This window comes from Lytechinus variegatus, chromosome 18, assembly GCF_018143015.1.
Source record: "Lytechinus variegatus isolate NC3 chromosome 18, Lvar_3.0, whole genome shotgun sequence".
NCBI classification, from domain to species: domain Eukaryota; kingdom Metazoa; phylum Echinodermata; class Echinoidea; order Temnopleuroida; family Toxopneustidae; genus Lytechinus; species Lytechinus variegatus.
The window spans coordinates 593,489-609,594 of NC_054757.1; the positions used below are offsets into that span (position 1 = coordinate 593,489).

The 16,106-nt window shown below is 36.5% G+C and overlaps 1 protein-coding gene across 1 annotated transcript in view; it reads left to right on the forward strand.

Moving 5' to 3' along the window:
* Positions 1–429: 429 nt before the first annotated feature.
* Positions 430–16,106, forward strand: part of LOC121431855 (STAM-binding protein-like A) — a 28,367-nt gene continuing 12,690 nt past the window's right edge. Inside the window, exons 1-3 of the mRNA XM_041629622.1 lie at positions 430–579; positions 15,266–15,423; positions 15,936–16,000. Of these exons, the coding sequence (XP_041485556.1) occupies positions 15,286–15,423; positions 15,936–16,000 (203 nt within the window). The 5' untranslated portion in view covers positions 430–579; positions 15,266–15,285. The remainder of the gene's footprint in view (positions 580–15,265; positions 15,424–15,935; positions 16,001–16,106) is intronic.

Here is a 16,106-nt window from a genome sequence, read left to right on the forward strand (position 1 = left end):
AAAAATGTGTGTAGTATGTTTATATATTTCTTTCTTACCATTTAGAGAAGAGAGGGTTTCCGCCCCCACACGGAGGAAGATCGTGACCCCCCCCCCCCCCGTCATCGGTGGTTTTCGCTTTAAGCTGATATTGTTGCTGTTAATTTTTGTTTTAGTTTTTCCCCCATTATCCAATGTTGATTATTTCATCTCCAGAAAAAAAAGTGAATTAAAACAAAAGAAGATAAAAAAGTACATCAGAAATAACGACAATTTATATTCTACTGAGAATACAGTGAACGTGTGGCAGAAAAATCATTGCCAAATAAAAACAACGAATGGAATGGGGGGGGGGGGGGGAATACAGACTGGCAGACTGGTACACGTTTTCAACTTCAACTTCATTTCTCATTCGTCACGTTATCATTACATGCATGCAGGCTAGGCTCGGCCTCGGCCGAGAAACTGATTACGAAGCACTCTAAATTATCTTTACCGATAAACGTAATTCCTCAAAATAGACAGTGATCGTAATTTTGATTTGCCTTTAATTCGTCATATTATATCAAGAAAACGGGAGTCTTTGCTCTACCGTACTAAGTAAGTCTAATTTGCCTTTAATTCGAGAAGAAAATTACCTAGGTGTACCGGTACGTTTGAGGATTTCATTAAACCTGCAATAAATTGACCACAGTCCCACTCGTTTAATGCGATGTAGGCCTAGATCTAGACAGCTGGCACTGGCAGCCGAAGGCAAGCCGTCTGTTTTGAGGCACTCATTCTATTAGACAGGAATAACCGTCGTTTCTGGGGATTTATTCAACAATTTCTGACATTTTACTATAATCTGAAATCTCCATTCACGGACGGTAGTATGTTAGTGCGAGCCAGCATGTGTAATCTGGGTCAACAATTCCTAGGGCAGTAGAGGCGCTGGTCAGAAAATTGGGATCGTCCCAGTTTACAGGGACTGTCTCAGTTTATAAGGATTTCTTCACACAAGAAATCTAGGAAAGTTCATTCACCTGTCAAGTGCCGACACCAATCAAGTGTGCTAGTCAATGTAAACATATCACGTTTCATAACAAGATTATTGGAAGACGGTAAGTCATGAAAAATAGACAGTGAACTGGGGGGAATTGAGGTCACTGAATCTATTTTTAGCACTCTCAATTTCCGTAATTGCTGTCTTTGTCCCGTAGGGGGAAGTGAAAAAAAAAACGTCCCCATAAACAAGGACAGTCTCAATTTATCAAGACATGATTTGTCTTGGTTTATGAGGATATCCTTGTTTTCTGGGACAATCCCAATTTTTGGACCAGCGCCTCTACTGGAGGGCGGGTTTTAATTTTTGTCCAGATTTTAATTTCTTTTACTCTAGACCCACTCACACCATTTGTTCACTGCTACCACCCTGCCTGTGGGGAATCTATAGGTAGGACTATGGTATGCCAATGTTGTCCAGAGCACACACTTTAAAAAGTCATTAAAATATCACTTTCATGACCAAAATTGGCCAAATCGTGGTTTTGGAAACCACTCATAGATTAGCTATGTGCGAATACGGGGCATCGCGAGTGCTGGTTTTGGTGGCACGGTTTTCGTGCGGGTTTTGCTGCGAGTGGCATCGCCTCTGTCTGGGCGGCTCATTGAAAATGGGGTTTAATGCGCATGCGCACATAGTAGGTGCAATCTCGTGCCTTTTAACAGACAGCTGAAGATGTGCTCTTTCTGTACATTTAAGTTTCAATGTGGATACGGTACTCGCCTGTAAAGTGTGGATATGGGAGCTTGAAAGTTCATCAAATTTTTGGACGCGTAAATGTTCGAAATTTTTTTATGGTAAGTAAAACAAGAATCCGATTAGGTATACAATTTGACTGGAAATATATTTGAATTATCAAAAAATCCAAACTTACGCGATTCTGACGTTGCGCAGTCCAGATATAAGAGATGCCAGCTACCCTTGTCACAGCCGGTCTCTCGGCAGTCGAGCTGCCCGATGCGCCTGCGGTTGGCAGGGCGATGCTACCCTTGTCACAGCCGGTCTCTCGGCAGTCGAGCTGCCCGATGCGCCTGCGGTTGGCAGGGTGATGGGAGCGGTCGATAGTGAGTCGTTCATGCTGGATTGAACTAGATCGTAAATTGCTTACTTGATGATTATGTTGTGCCTTTTTTGGGAAATCTCTGTCATTATACCGTAGATAATTATTCTGATATTGATTTTAATACATACATTTGTCACAGAAAGATTTTATCATCCCAAGGTTATGTGACTCAAGTCAAGAGGCTAGGTGGTTGATTATCGTTTTATTTGGAAAATGGATTTGCTTTTGACAGTGGAATATCAATGTTGACTTTTCTAAAATTAAATTCATGGGTGGAAATCCCAGGGGGACACGTCCCCCTACCCAAAATAATAGGGGGACATGTAACAATAATACATTTTTTTTTCTTTTTTTCTTTTTTGGTCAAACTTTTTTGGGTTAAAATGACCTTACAACAGTTTGGGGATAACCTTTTTTTTTTTAACTTGTCAGAGTTGCCAGCATCCATAGGCGGCGAAAGCTGGGGGAAGTGTACCCCCTCCCCCGCCCTTAATTTGAGGTGTGGGACGATCCCCCCACCTCAATTTTTTTTTTTGATAACCTTTTTTTTTTCTTTTCTTTTTTTTTTGCTTGTCAAATTTAGATGCTGCTCATCCTTCCTAAAAAAAATTGTAATCGAATGCCCACGGTCTCCAAAATGAAAGCTACATTATCCATCTATAAACAAATTGTTGAAACAATAAAATACATAAAGAATTGGTGAAACAATCAAATACATCAGAAAAGCACACTTGTATTTTTATACCATACAAAGTACATGTACAAAAGGAATGATATTTTTCATTTGTAAAAAAAAGACCCCATACATACATGTACACAATACTAAAGTTGAAAAAGAGCTAATTGTAATTTATATCAGAAAAACAAAGAAATACATTAGAAGTTACAAAAACAATACTTTAAACAAATTCATTTAGGAAATTATCTACATGATGCTGTTTTATTTTGATGCCAACTAAATTATATACAAATTATCTCTCATTATCACCTTCATTTGGCAAAAAAAAGAGGCGAGTAATTGTAATTTGCATAATTAATTAGAATTAATTAAAAGAAATTATTTTACACATAATAAGCAGAAAAATTACCAAGTGAAATGATTACACATCAATTGAGTTTTCTTTCACCTTTCCATTGATACCTAAATTACTTCAAAGGGCTCAAAAACAAAGAAGTTAGAGCCCGTTGTTCAAAATGGTCACAAAATGGTCACAAAAATCGGTTATGCACTCCATTGACTTTACATTAAGACAATGACCACAAATTTGGATAAATATGCGCGACTTAAACTGGAATAACTTTATAATTTCTTGATGAAAATTTGAGTTCTTGGTATCATTTGAAAGGTCTTTTTAAGGGCTTTCAAATGATACCAAATTCATTGAGATTTGAGGATTTTCATTTTTTTTGTCACATACCTACATAGATTTGTGTACGCGCATTTGTGCACTCTAGGCGACACCGCAATACTTACCCGTGTTAAGAAACTGGGACTCCACTCACGCGCATTTGGGCAGCCCTAGCTTAGAACTAAGCTTTCTTTCCGTAAAAAATCTTTATTCTTATGATTCAATAAATGTTAATGAATATATAATTACTCTTAAATCGGTACTCACCGGTTCTTTTCTTGAATTTTCTGCCAAATTCCCACGCTTCTGGCAACAATTCTGCCTACGATTCTGTCGCCATAGACAGCTGTTCATGCAACTTTATTTATAAATGGAGCGCCCCTTACGAGAGTTGTTAATGCCGCGGAGAAATCGTTAGGCATTTTGGCCTGTGATCAAGGCTTAGCTGTTCTATTTTTTTTCATATGTGTGAGATCGAAATCACAGCGAGTAAACACTCTTCCATATGGAAGAGTGTATACTCGCTGTGATATGATCCCGATAGGGAGGCGCAACACCCCCACCCACATGGGCGCAAATCCCAGGGCCGGGGGACATGTACCCCTCACCCAAAATAGTAGGGGGCACATTATGAAATATCCCCCTACTATTTTTGGTCATTTCGTTCAAAATCGAAATACTGGAAGAGACGATCTTACTTTTGGGATGCCCCCTTTTTTTTTTTGCTTGTTTGCTTGTCAAATTTCTTTTGGTCAAGATGACCTTCTTTAGAGGGTGATAAACCTTCTTTTTTTTGTTTTTTGCTTGTCAAATTTTCCAGCCCCTGGTCCCCCTACCTTTGGGGAGAGATTTCCGCCCTTGCAAGTAGACATACTCTTGATATTGTTTTTCGAATCTGCACGGGCGTCGAGGGCTGGGGATGAGGAAAAGCGGTGAGACGAGAAAAAAAATAGAAGGGAAAAGGCGACAGAAAAAAAGTGAACGAAAGAAAAATTAATGAAAAATAAAAGGGAAGAGAAAATGGGGAGAAATGTGATGGGTAAAAAAATTATGGGAAAATAGGACAGAAAAAAAGTGAACGAAAGAAATATTAATAGAAAATAAAAGGGAGGAGAAAATAGGGAGAAATGTGATGGGTTACGTCGAGATTTCATGTGCCCGTTCAAAAAGAAATTAGCAGAGGTTGACATGTTGTCCGTTTGGGCAAATGCCTGTCTATTTCTCGGACTGGCGCTCGTGTTGCAAAAATTATTACCGTAAGCTGATGGAATCACTGCTTCATGTATACCGACAGTGACAGGATTTAGCCAGGGGCGGATCCAGCCTTCGCCAATAGGGGGGGGCGGAAATTTTTTCAGCCATATTTTCCCCGATCGGCCGCTCGAATATGATTTTTGCCGGGATTTTTTTGTTTCTTTGAAGGGGTAGTCCTAAATGGTCACTTTTTAGATTTATTCTTATGAAACATAAATGTATAATACCATAACCCTTATTTGTATAATGCGAGCGGAAAGCGAGAGCTAAATTTTTTTGGAAATTTTATGTACTTTTTCCTAAAATTTTGAACATTCTGGGAAATGTTTGTTTTCCTGAAAAAAAAAAGATGTGTATGCAAGTTAATAATTACTACGAACGTAAAGAGTGAGCAGAAATGAAGTGATGGAAAAAGTATTGTTAGATACTTGCTTGCAGTTAGCCATGAAGACGTTACACATTTTAAAAAATCAAATAATGCGAGCGCGAAGCGCGAGCCGAAATTTTTTGACATTTTTACCTAAGGAATGGAAATTCTTAGATGTTTTGTAACTTAACTGAATAGGTATATAATTAAACATGCGAGCACGAAGCGTAAGCAAAAAAAATCAAGATTTAGACCTGCTGAACAAGACACTCTATTCAATTAGTATTGTAAATCATGAAAAGGATGAGTAAGTGGGGATCTTCCTTACATTAATAATGCGAGCGCTGAGCGCGAGCAGAAATTTTGTGTATACGTTTTGAACTGCTCAAAATTGTACCTGTTATGGACTGCTTGCATTAACTTAGCCATGAAGACTTTACATATTTCAACATTCAAATATTGAGAGCGCGAAGCGCGAGCTGAAAAATTTTGACCTTTTTTACCTGAATAATGAAATGCTAAGCACTTTTTGTAATCTTGGAATGACTCTAAGTATTTTATTGATGCGAAGCGCGAGCGGAAAAATTCTGGACACTTCATGTTTTATCATGAAAAGGATAAGTTATTTATCCGCGAGTAGACACTTTTTGATATTGTGATCTGAAACTGGATAATGATTTAAATAGAGAACAATCTGCGTATCTGAATTAACGTGTGTTTTAGATTTCGACCTAGAATTTGGGTATTCTAAGTAACTTTCTTATCATGAAAATCAATAAAGAGAGCGCAAAGCGCGAGCTAAAAATATATGATATAACAAAGGGTGAATTTAAGCTCTGTAATGCAAACACTTTGTGGGAAAATTGTGAATTGTGATGGATCACAGTTCAAAAAGAGCTGATGTATTTTATTATTATTACTTTGAGTTTTTACATAGGACCGGAACATTATATGAGGGCATTATGTCATCATATGAAAATGATGACCATCTTCCTATTTCTCTTCCTAAGCATGAGAGCGCGAAATGTGTTAATATTATGGCCTGAAAACTGGACATTTAAAGCACTTTGTAATTATGCATAAGCATATCAATGCGAGCAGAAATCGCGAGTCGAATTTTTTGATAAACTGTCATCAAATTAGTTTGATTTAGAATTAATATTGGGATATACATAACCGACTAATCAAAATGCTAGCGTGCGGCGCTAGCTGATACGTTTTAACAATCTGACCTGAATAGGGAACTTTTTGAGAACTTTATGGAATACAAGAAAATAATAGGTACCTGAAAATTCAAATTTTGCGAGCGCTGCAGCGCAAGCAGAAAATGATAATGTTCAGACCATAACACAGACATTTTTACAGAGCACTTTCTTAAAATCAATTTGTAAATGAAACAAAATAATGAAAGTTCAATTTCCCAGCTGAAATATGTTTTGTATATTGACTTCAAAGTTTGATATTTCAAGCTCCATATTGAGCAAGATGTATGCAAATACCCTAAAAGACAATAAGGCGCGAAGCGCGAGCGAAAATTTTGTATCCTAACAAATAGATTAAAAAAAAATATTTTCAAAGTCTTCCCCTAATGTTATTTCATTTAATCATGTTTCTCTTACGTTTGCCTTTCTTCTTTTCCCTTCCTTTTCTTTTTTCCTTTCTTTTTTTTCTTTTTTTGCTCCGCCAATAGGGGGGCCCGGGCCCCTCGGCCCCCTGGATCCGCCTATGTTAGCGGTTGTAGGTATAAATCACGCTCTAAAACTGTGTTCTTTATCAAAAAGCTGTCCTTCATATTCATTTTGTTCGCAAAAGAATATAAAGTTAATTTCAATCATTGTCTATAGTTATCCTGTTTATGATAAAAATACTTAGAAATTGGGTTAGGTTAGGGTTATCAAATTATCAGGGCAGAAAATATATTTTTTTTCTGAGTTTGCGCGTCGAGCTGGCATTATTTGATCTGTGAGATTATGTTTTTGATGACATTCATTGTATTCACATCAATAATTATTAAACATTGCGCACGCGCCGTGCGCCGCATGAATTATGTAGATCAGGTGAATAACTTACCGCTACACACGAGCAGTTGCTCTATATATTCTATGTAATATAATATATAGAGCAACTGCCCATTTTTAATGGTCCATAATATACCCACTTTTTTCTTTTTTGGAACGAGTATGAATTTATCTACTGATATACTGAATGTACAATAAAAGTCATTATCATGTATTTCTTGGCATTTCATTTACTTTTTTTACCATAATTATATCACATACAGTAGCTGCTCGCATAGGCCTACGCCGTCACAAATAACAAAACAAAATCTCACTTTTTTTTCTTTTTTGGTGGGGGATGGATTTTCCATACGCATACGTACAATTTTTCAAATTATTTTTTTCTGCTATTTTCATAATAAACTTTAAATGATTTCGCCTTTGCACTATTATTTTTTTAAAGACAAAATAACAAAATTACATCTAGTCATCATCATCATATCATCGTCACCAACTTCATTCTCATCTTTATCACCACTACCACCATCATTATCATCATCATCATCACCGCCACCATCACCACCACTATCATCTTCACCAAGATAATTTTCATCATCATCATCATCATCATCATCATCATTGCCATCATCGTCTTTTTTTTCTTATTTTTTCTCCTTCCTGCTTTTTTTCCTTCCTATTTTCCTCTTTTTAGAGGGGCACACCACCACGCCCCCTCACTGGATATCCGCCTCTAAATACGTTTGTTGTTGTATATAAGTTGGCGGATGCCTCATGAAATGAAATAAGATAAAATAAGGAAAGGGAAACTAAGAAGAAAAAAAAGGACTGAGGAGAAGAAAAAAGAAAGCCAAACAAACAAGAAAAAACAATATCAAAATTTTGTTGTAAAGTCTTCTACGTCAGTTTAATAATTATGTTTTCAATGAAATGAGAACATAAAAAAATTGAAACAAGTAAGAAGGGCTATACATCGTAGCAAAGAAATAGAGGGAAGCTCCGAGACAATAAAAAGGGTGAGAAAAAGAAAAGACTTTGAAATACTCACAACACGAGCATAATAAAAAAATATGGAATAAGCAAGGACAAGTAGCTGAGGGACCCCCCCTCTCTCTCTAGTTATTTATGTATCAAACTCGCATACACAAGAATTTCTTACTAATCAAAATATTGCGAGCAAAAAGCACGAGCTAACATTTGTTTAAATATTCAAAACTGATAGAGAGACACATTTTAAACAATTCATGAATCATAATAATTATTCAATTAGCTTACCAATCGAATCAATCGATTGCGACAAATGATCTGAGAATTAATGTTTTTAGGAATTCATTAAATTAAAGCAAAGTATCTCAACATTAAAATAATTAAGGCGGGCGCAAGGTATCGGCTAATACACCGATAATTTTTTTTGGACATTTGAAGTATTTTCGGTAATCATGAAAAAGATTGATATTTCATGAAAGCTCAAATCCCGAGGAGGAATATTTTTATTAATTGACTTTTAAAAAAAATGTTATAAGCCCCATTTAATATTTGATTATAAGTCGATGCAGTAAAAGCTGAAAAAATAAAGTATTTTGTGTTCCTCTATCATAATTATCTTTCTCTTTAACCCTGGTTCTTTTTTTTTCTGGGGGGGAAGCATTTTGGTTAAAAAAGAGAGAAAAAAGATAATTGCTGGCTTGTGGACGGTAGTGGTAGGGACACCCCCGCCCCCCCCAAGCCCCCCCGTAGTTACGCCAATATGGGACCAAATGATCCTACATGTCCGAGGCGAAACTTGTGCAATCAAACGTTATTTCTGAAATAAATTAAAGCTTGCGCTGTAGCTTGCGCTGTTCAACTTCAATCTCTTTCAGCTAAATTTGCGATGAACGCTGCGTTATGAAATATATAATTATCAACATCTGGCGAAAAGAATAACCGACCGATCACCTGACGAGAACGCGTATCACGTGATCTGCATATCAGGTCCGATCGCGAGTCAGAAGTGAAGGGCAACTGCCAAGAAAATCAGGAAAAAGTCGTCAAAATGTAAGTTCCCCTTCATTTCTTTCAATTTTTTGTTATTTCCACTAAAGTTTATATCTCAATAAATCAATATTGAATTAAAAGTCTCAAATTTAGCTAGTACTTTTGTGAAAATTACAATAAATTTAAGTCCACAAAAAAAATAACCCAAAAATAGCACTGTTGTCGCCTATGAGGTCCATACATGTAATGTTTGGACCTCATTGGTACTAGGAGTGCATTTGTGTACAAAGTGAATGGAGGTGGAAATAGGGAAACGTGCATGCGACTGAATAAAGCGCTGCTGTATGAAGTAAATGGTGGTTACCTATATCACGATAATGCCCCAAAATTACTAATTTCCATACAGTTGCAATTTATTTTTCATAAGTAATTTGGGAATAATTTTTGTATTCACCAGAGCGCTCAAAAACTTGAATTTTGGGCATATTTTTGTGTACGCCCTCTATTGGTGGAAAGTAATATGGCAAGAAAAAATTCATTTTTTGATCTCTATTTTTAATTAAGAAAAAAATGATTTAAAGATTCAAATTTAAATAAGAGCCAAGTTGTATGAATAATAGGTGTAATGGAAACTGTCAGTGTAAAAAAATCAAGCATTTGCCCCAAAGAAAAAGAGAAATTAGCCAAACATTGCCACCCTTATTTTGCCACACATGGAGATATAACTGAGAACAAGGTTATATCATTCATAACCTTGTTCAGTGAATGAGTGACTCACACAACATGCGAGGTTAGTAATACTAACCTCGCACAACGCATGTGATTTCATAGTGGACTTTGACGTTTTCATTCATCAAACGAATGTGAGGGAATTAAACACGCCACACCAGTTTCAATATTTTCCACTATGACTCTTGCAATTGAACATTCGTATTTTAACTTCATTTTAAAAAGGAATTATTTATAAAACTGTTTTTATCGCTTACCTCCAAATATCAACCGTTCAATCCGTCCTTAGTTATCCTTGATACTGCGGTGGAAAGTACGCAAACAACAATCGAAAAGCAAATTTTCCTATCGAACATTCTCGATTCAAGTCGTCCGCGCATAATAAGAAATTGTACCAAAAATCAACAGGTTGCATCTCATATATATACTTATTGGTAAAGTACGCCATCTTTTGACAAGATGATGATGAAAGTGGATTGAACGAGCAAGTAAATAATGCTGATCGCCTAGAATGCAGCTAGCTTGCACAACCATAATCGTAAACAAAGGTATACCGTAAACAAACGGTAGGCACTTAAGAACCAAGTTTGAAAGGACACTCGTAAAATTACGTCACTCTCGCCGATGAATATTCATTAGATCGTGGTCGTGCGTGTTCAATACAAACTCTCTGCATGCATGCACTCAGTGTGTATTGAACACGCACGACCACGATCTAATGAATATTCATCGGCGAGAGTGACGTAATTTTACGAGTATCCTTTCAAACTTGGTTCTTAAGTGCCTACCGGCTTTGTGAATAATATCGCGCGCCCTCTTTAGGCAAAAATTGATATCCACGCTGAGCAGAAGGTATCTACGTGAAGATCACAAAAAATGCTCTTATTTTATTAACAAAAACAGCAAAGAGAATTCAACAAACGATCCATACGGTTCGGTAAGTGTCATAGCACAATTAGAATTCTTAGCTAGGATGTAAAGTCATAGTTATTTTAGTAAAAAGGGTGTGAAAGATTCGCGTGCACCAGGTGCATATGAATCCTTCGCATGCGAGATGATTTGAAACCATGGGTGCTCTAGACCCAAGTCTAAATGACATTAGGGCCTATATTATCTTGAACGAAGGCCCACTATTTTCGTTATACTCTAATCTTTCTATTGATACTATGTAAAATCTATGAAATATCAAAAATATATGTTACCGCTGAGTTTTTCCCCGGGTTATTCCTTATTTCTTAATTTTCTGCCGGAGAGGAAAACATGGCAGCTGTCAATGAGTTGTGCATTTATCAAGGCTTTCCGATTAAATTTTCGATATCATGGCCAATCAATGCGAGCGACAAGTTCTGAATGCACGCACATCTACAAGCAGTAGAGGCGCACCGCCAATATGGGAGACTCTCCAATAGGGGAGACAATCTCCCACATTGACTTGCTTTGCAAAAGGACAAAAGAAACAACTTCTTCTTCTTCTGTTGATTTCCTCCAGTTCGGGAGAACTGTGAGATCCAGTGGATACGCAGAAAAAAAGTGGTTTGATAAATATGTTTAGAGACAAAAGAGAATGGCTCAGAACGGAGTTGGAATAAAGTGTATCACAAGGCTGTCTAGTTGTTGTTCACTAGTAACAGAGAACGTTTGACATGAAGCTCATGCAAGAAATGAAGGGAGTAGTAAAGAAGTTGGGGAGCTGAAGCAACAGGTATACTAGTTGCTTTAGTGTCCAATCCAAGAAGTACAACATTAGTAATATCTGCTGCGACAAAAGCATGATTTTTTCCACCCAAAATTTTTTCTCACTGAGGTCAGAAGCCCATTTGTTTTGTGTGTGATTGACAACAAAAATCCTTATCAAAACAAAAGTAGACGGTGAATTTTTAAAGTAGACGGTGAAAAGGGGTAATTTGTCATGAGGAATCTGCTTATCACATTTTTATTTGCCGCCAAGGTAATCCTTTTGCCGCAAATGTAAACAAAGGAAATTAGTCTCCAAAACTGGAGACTGTCTCTGAAATTGGATGCCCAAATTCTTTACAAAAGTCTCTGATATTGGAGATAATTTCCCACATTGGAGACAGTCTCCAATATTGGCCGTGTGCCTCTACTGACAAGCGCAAAGCAGCGGCACAAATCGCGATATATAGCGACTGGTATGATGACGTCATCCAAGATGGCAACTTACGTTGACCAATGAAAGGATTGAAGATGACGATGTTTCGATCATCATTTGAAAGGAATTACTGGTAACTGCAGTCTAAGGTACGATATTTCTGAATTTCAAACATTTTTTCATAAATATGGATGTGATTTTATTTTTCATTTTATGTACGAAAAAATGATCGGAAAATCGGGTTTCCGCCGAATGTTAGATCTAACGTTACTGCTAATACCTTGTCTGTACGTACGGGCCTCCAAGGTCTTCAGTCTATGTATGGTGAGTGAGCCAAGGCAGTTCAGTGGAACAACCAAAATACAGAGACTGAAGCTTGTGGTGTAGCCAATGCTGTACACAGCACACAATTTAAAAAAAATAATTAAAATATCACTTTTGTGACCAAAAATGCTAATTTCCATACAGTTTCAATTTATTTTTCATTAGTAGCTTGGGGATAATTTTTGTATTCACTAGAGCGCTCAAAAACTTGAATTTTGGGCATATTTTTGTGTACGCCCTCTATTGGTGGAAAGTAATATGGCACTACAACTGGGCGTTGTGGCGTGCGCCTGTAATCCAAGCTGTGGGGAAGTTACAAATTGATGCCGAGCCCTGATCACGTCTTTCGGTTGGTGACGTTAAAGGTCGGTCCCAGACGTAAATACCTGATTGATACACGTCTGTCAAAAACTCAAAATACACATACACACAAGTCACACATACATACAATTGTAGTTTTTCAATTAAGAAAAAAAAATTGAAAGAATCAAATTTACTTAAGAGCCAATTTTATATGATGAATAGCTGTAATGGAACCTGATATTGTTAAAAAATCAGGCATTTGTCCCAAAGAAAAAGAGAAAATAACCAAACTTTGCCAACCTTATTTCACCACACAGGGAGGAGTAACAGAGAACAAGGTTATATCGTAACCTTGTTCATAAAATGAGTGTATACTTCTCTGTTACTCCTCCCTGTGTGGTGAAATAAGGTTGGCAATGTTCGGCCTATTTTCTCTTTTTCGTTGGGACTAATCAAAATGCCTGATTTATTTACACTGTCATAGCTGTCAAGTTCCATTTACAGCTACATGTATTTATCATATAATTTGGCTCTTAAGTTGTAAATTTGATTCTTTAAATAATTATTTTCTTTCTTAAAAATAGAGATTGAAAAACTACAATTGTCTTGCCATATTACTTTCCACCAATAGAGGGTGTTAAAAAAAATGCCCAAAATTTCGAGCGCTCTGGTGAATACAAAATTTACCCCATAGTTACAAGAGAAAATAAATTGAAACTATGGAAATTAGTCAAAAGTGAATTTTAATGATTTTATAAATTGTGTGCTGTGGACAGCATTGGCATACCATACTCCTACCTGTAGATTCCCCTCAGGCAGGATGGTAATGAACCCTTGGCAGAGATGCCAAGTTCAAATACCAGCTATGCGTGAGATTTTCTGTGAATCTGAGTGAGATCACAGACATTGCGTACAATGTATATGGGGATAGGCTGTGATAGTTGCGTGAGACAGAGATTTGAGGGGATGAACAAGAGTCCAAGATGCTTGAGTCTCACGCATAATGCGTGAGACTTGGTAGCTCTGCCTTGGCTTCTAGGAGCCTTTTTGTTAATCTATTATTTATTGTGCAGCTGCCTTTAGGCGGTTAGCAATGCAAAATCCCCCGGACGGGGCTCATTGATTTTTGTCTTTAGACGCTCTAACACTACAGTTACTTGAATGACTGTATTTCATTTTCATAATCAAAATTTAAAATGTTGTTAAGAACTGGGGCCTGTTTCATGAAATGGTCTTTGGTATAGAACTGCTCTTCGAAAGAACAAAATATCGCTCAACTGCTTCACAAAGCTGATTTGGCTGATACAAGGAATTTTCCTTAGTAAAACACCTCCAGACATGTCCTACATAGGCATGATTTTCTTTGGCCTTTGCACACTGCCCGTCACGATCAGCATTCAGCGAAAATGCGTTTATTGCAAGCTACATGTGAACTTTAAACTTTTTGGGGGTCATTTGATTGGACTCTGGTGCATTTTATTTGGGGGGGCTCCAAGTTATTTTTTATGTGGGGGCTATCATCAATTTTATATGGGGGCTGTCATCAATTTCTTAGCAGAACGGATGTCATTTTAACTTAATAATAGTTTATATAGCGCTATCACCCGGTCACTGGATTCATAGCATTTCAAGCAGCGTGTTAGTTAGGTGCAAACTTGCTTAACCAACCACAATGTGTCCTACCGGTACCCAATTAGCACGTGGGTGAGAGTGGCAAAGAGGATTGACGCCTTGCCAAAGGGCGCTAGGCCATGATGGGGTTCGAACACACGACCCTCTGATTACAAGGCGAGAGTCAGAACTGCTACACCACGGCGCTTCCACAACTTCTGGGTAACCTAGGTCCAAATTATTATTTTCTCACATTTTTTCCCTTTTTTCCCAACCCCTTTTTCCATTTTTTTCAACCAAACTTGAAATATTGAAATGGGCAACAATCTCTCTGACCCCTCATGCTTTATCAATAGATAAACAACAGGAAAACAATTTAGAGAACATGTTCATATAAAGTTAAGCAAAAAAACCCCAAAACAATGTGATACAAAACTAAGATGTCACTAAACATGCTAAATAATTCATTCATTATTATTTAATTTTCATGGTCATTATGTTTTTGCTGAGATTAATCTTAATGAAAATTGTTGGATTTATGCGAACTTGAGACGAATGAAACAAAAAAAAACCTGCGGTAACAAATATCTAATTGAAATATAGATTAATAGGCCTATAGCTTACGAATCCATCACAATCATTACAAATGACGATAAATTGTACCTACAAAAGAAAAGGCTATGGAAACTCCATACAAAAAGGCGCATTTTAAATTGTAGGGTAGGCCCTATGTCATGTCAAAGCAATAATGAAGGTCTCCTTAACTTTCAAATGTTGAACTTATATATTTTTTTATATTCTTATATGATATAAACTTCCGTAAAGTTATCAACTTTAAATGTGACCGACGTTTATGATCATTGTCATTTTTAGCATTGTTTATGTAAATAGTATATTTTTCAATTGAGGATTGATTTAAACCATTTTCTATGTTTTATTATTGCAAAGCACTACTTTACCCACTTGACATGTTTGTAGCAATTTTCATATTTTGCTTGTCTTTGGTTAATTTTCATACAAAGGTCTGAAAATTACAAATTTCCCAACAAACATTCTCTCACAGCTGAAAGGTTTGCCTTTCCTTTGAATATTCCTGCCTATTTTATAAAAGTTCCACATTTTAAACTTTCTTTCTACAGGTGTGAATGATCTATTAAAGATGGTGTTGGTTCATGATCCTAGTATTGATCCAGGACAGCGTGTTCGTAGTTTAGCTGAGCATGGATCTAATATCACAGTAGATACTAGCATGCCAATTAGAAGATACTTCAGGTCAGGACAGGAAATGATTAGAATGGTGAGAGATATTATCACTTTTTCTCTTAATTAAAATTATATTGTAATCTCTTGTTTACTTTCTTGTTGCCTAGTGGATATTATTATTATTATTACTGTTGTTGATTATGGTGGTTGTTGTTGTTGTTATTATTATTATTTAATACTGTAGTTCATTATTATGAAGAAAAAAAAGCATGCACAAACTCTTTACAAGTAATAAAGTGGTAAACTTGACAGGAGAATTATATGGATCTCTTATAACAGGGGAGGAAAAATACAAAAGAAAAAGGTATGTAATATAACTACCAGTATTCTTTTTTTTTGGTATCCTTCCTCTGCTGTTATAATTTCTCCTCTTTAGATTTCATAATAGATGTCATTATTATCATCATCATCTGTATGGTCATGATCATTATTACAGCAGTCGTTGTCATAGGCACATCAAGATGCCTATTTTCAATCCCCTTAAAAAAATGGTTTCCATCATGTTTCCAGATAGAAATTTTTTGATATCGGTAATTAATTTTGCAGGCAAACGTGTACTATGAAGAGGGTAACTGGGAGAGTGCTTTCATTTTGTATTCTAAGTATATGACGTAAGTATATTTATATCCTCTCCATTTTTCAATCTTTACCCATTGGACTCTTTTTTAATAAACTGAAGTCATTAATAGTTTCATCCAATATTTAACAGTTGAGATC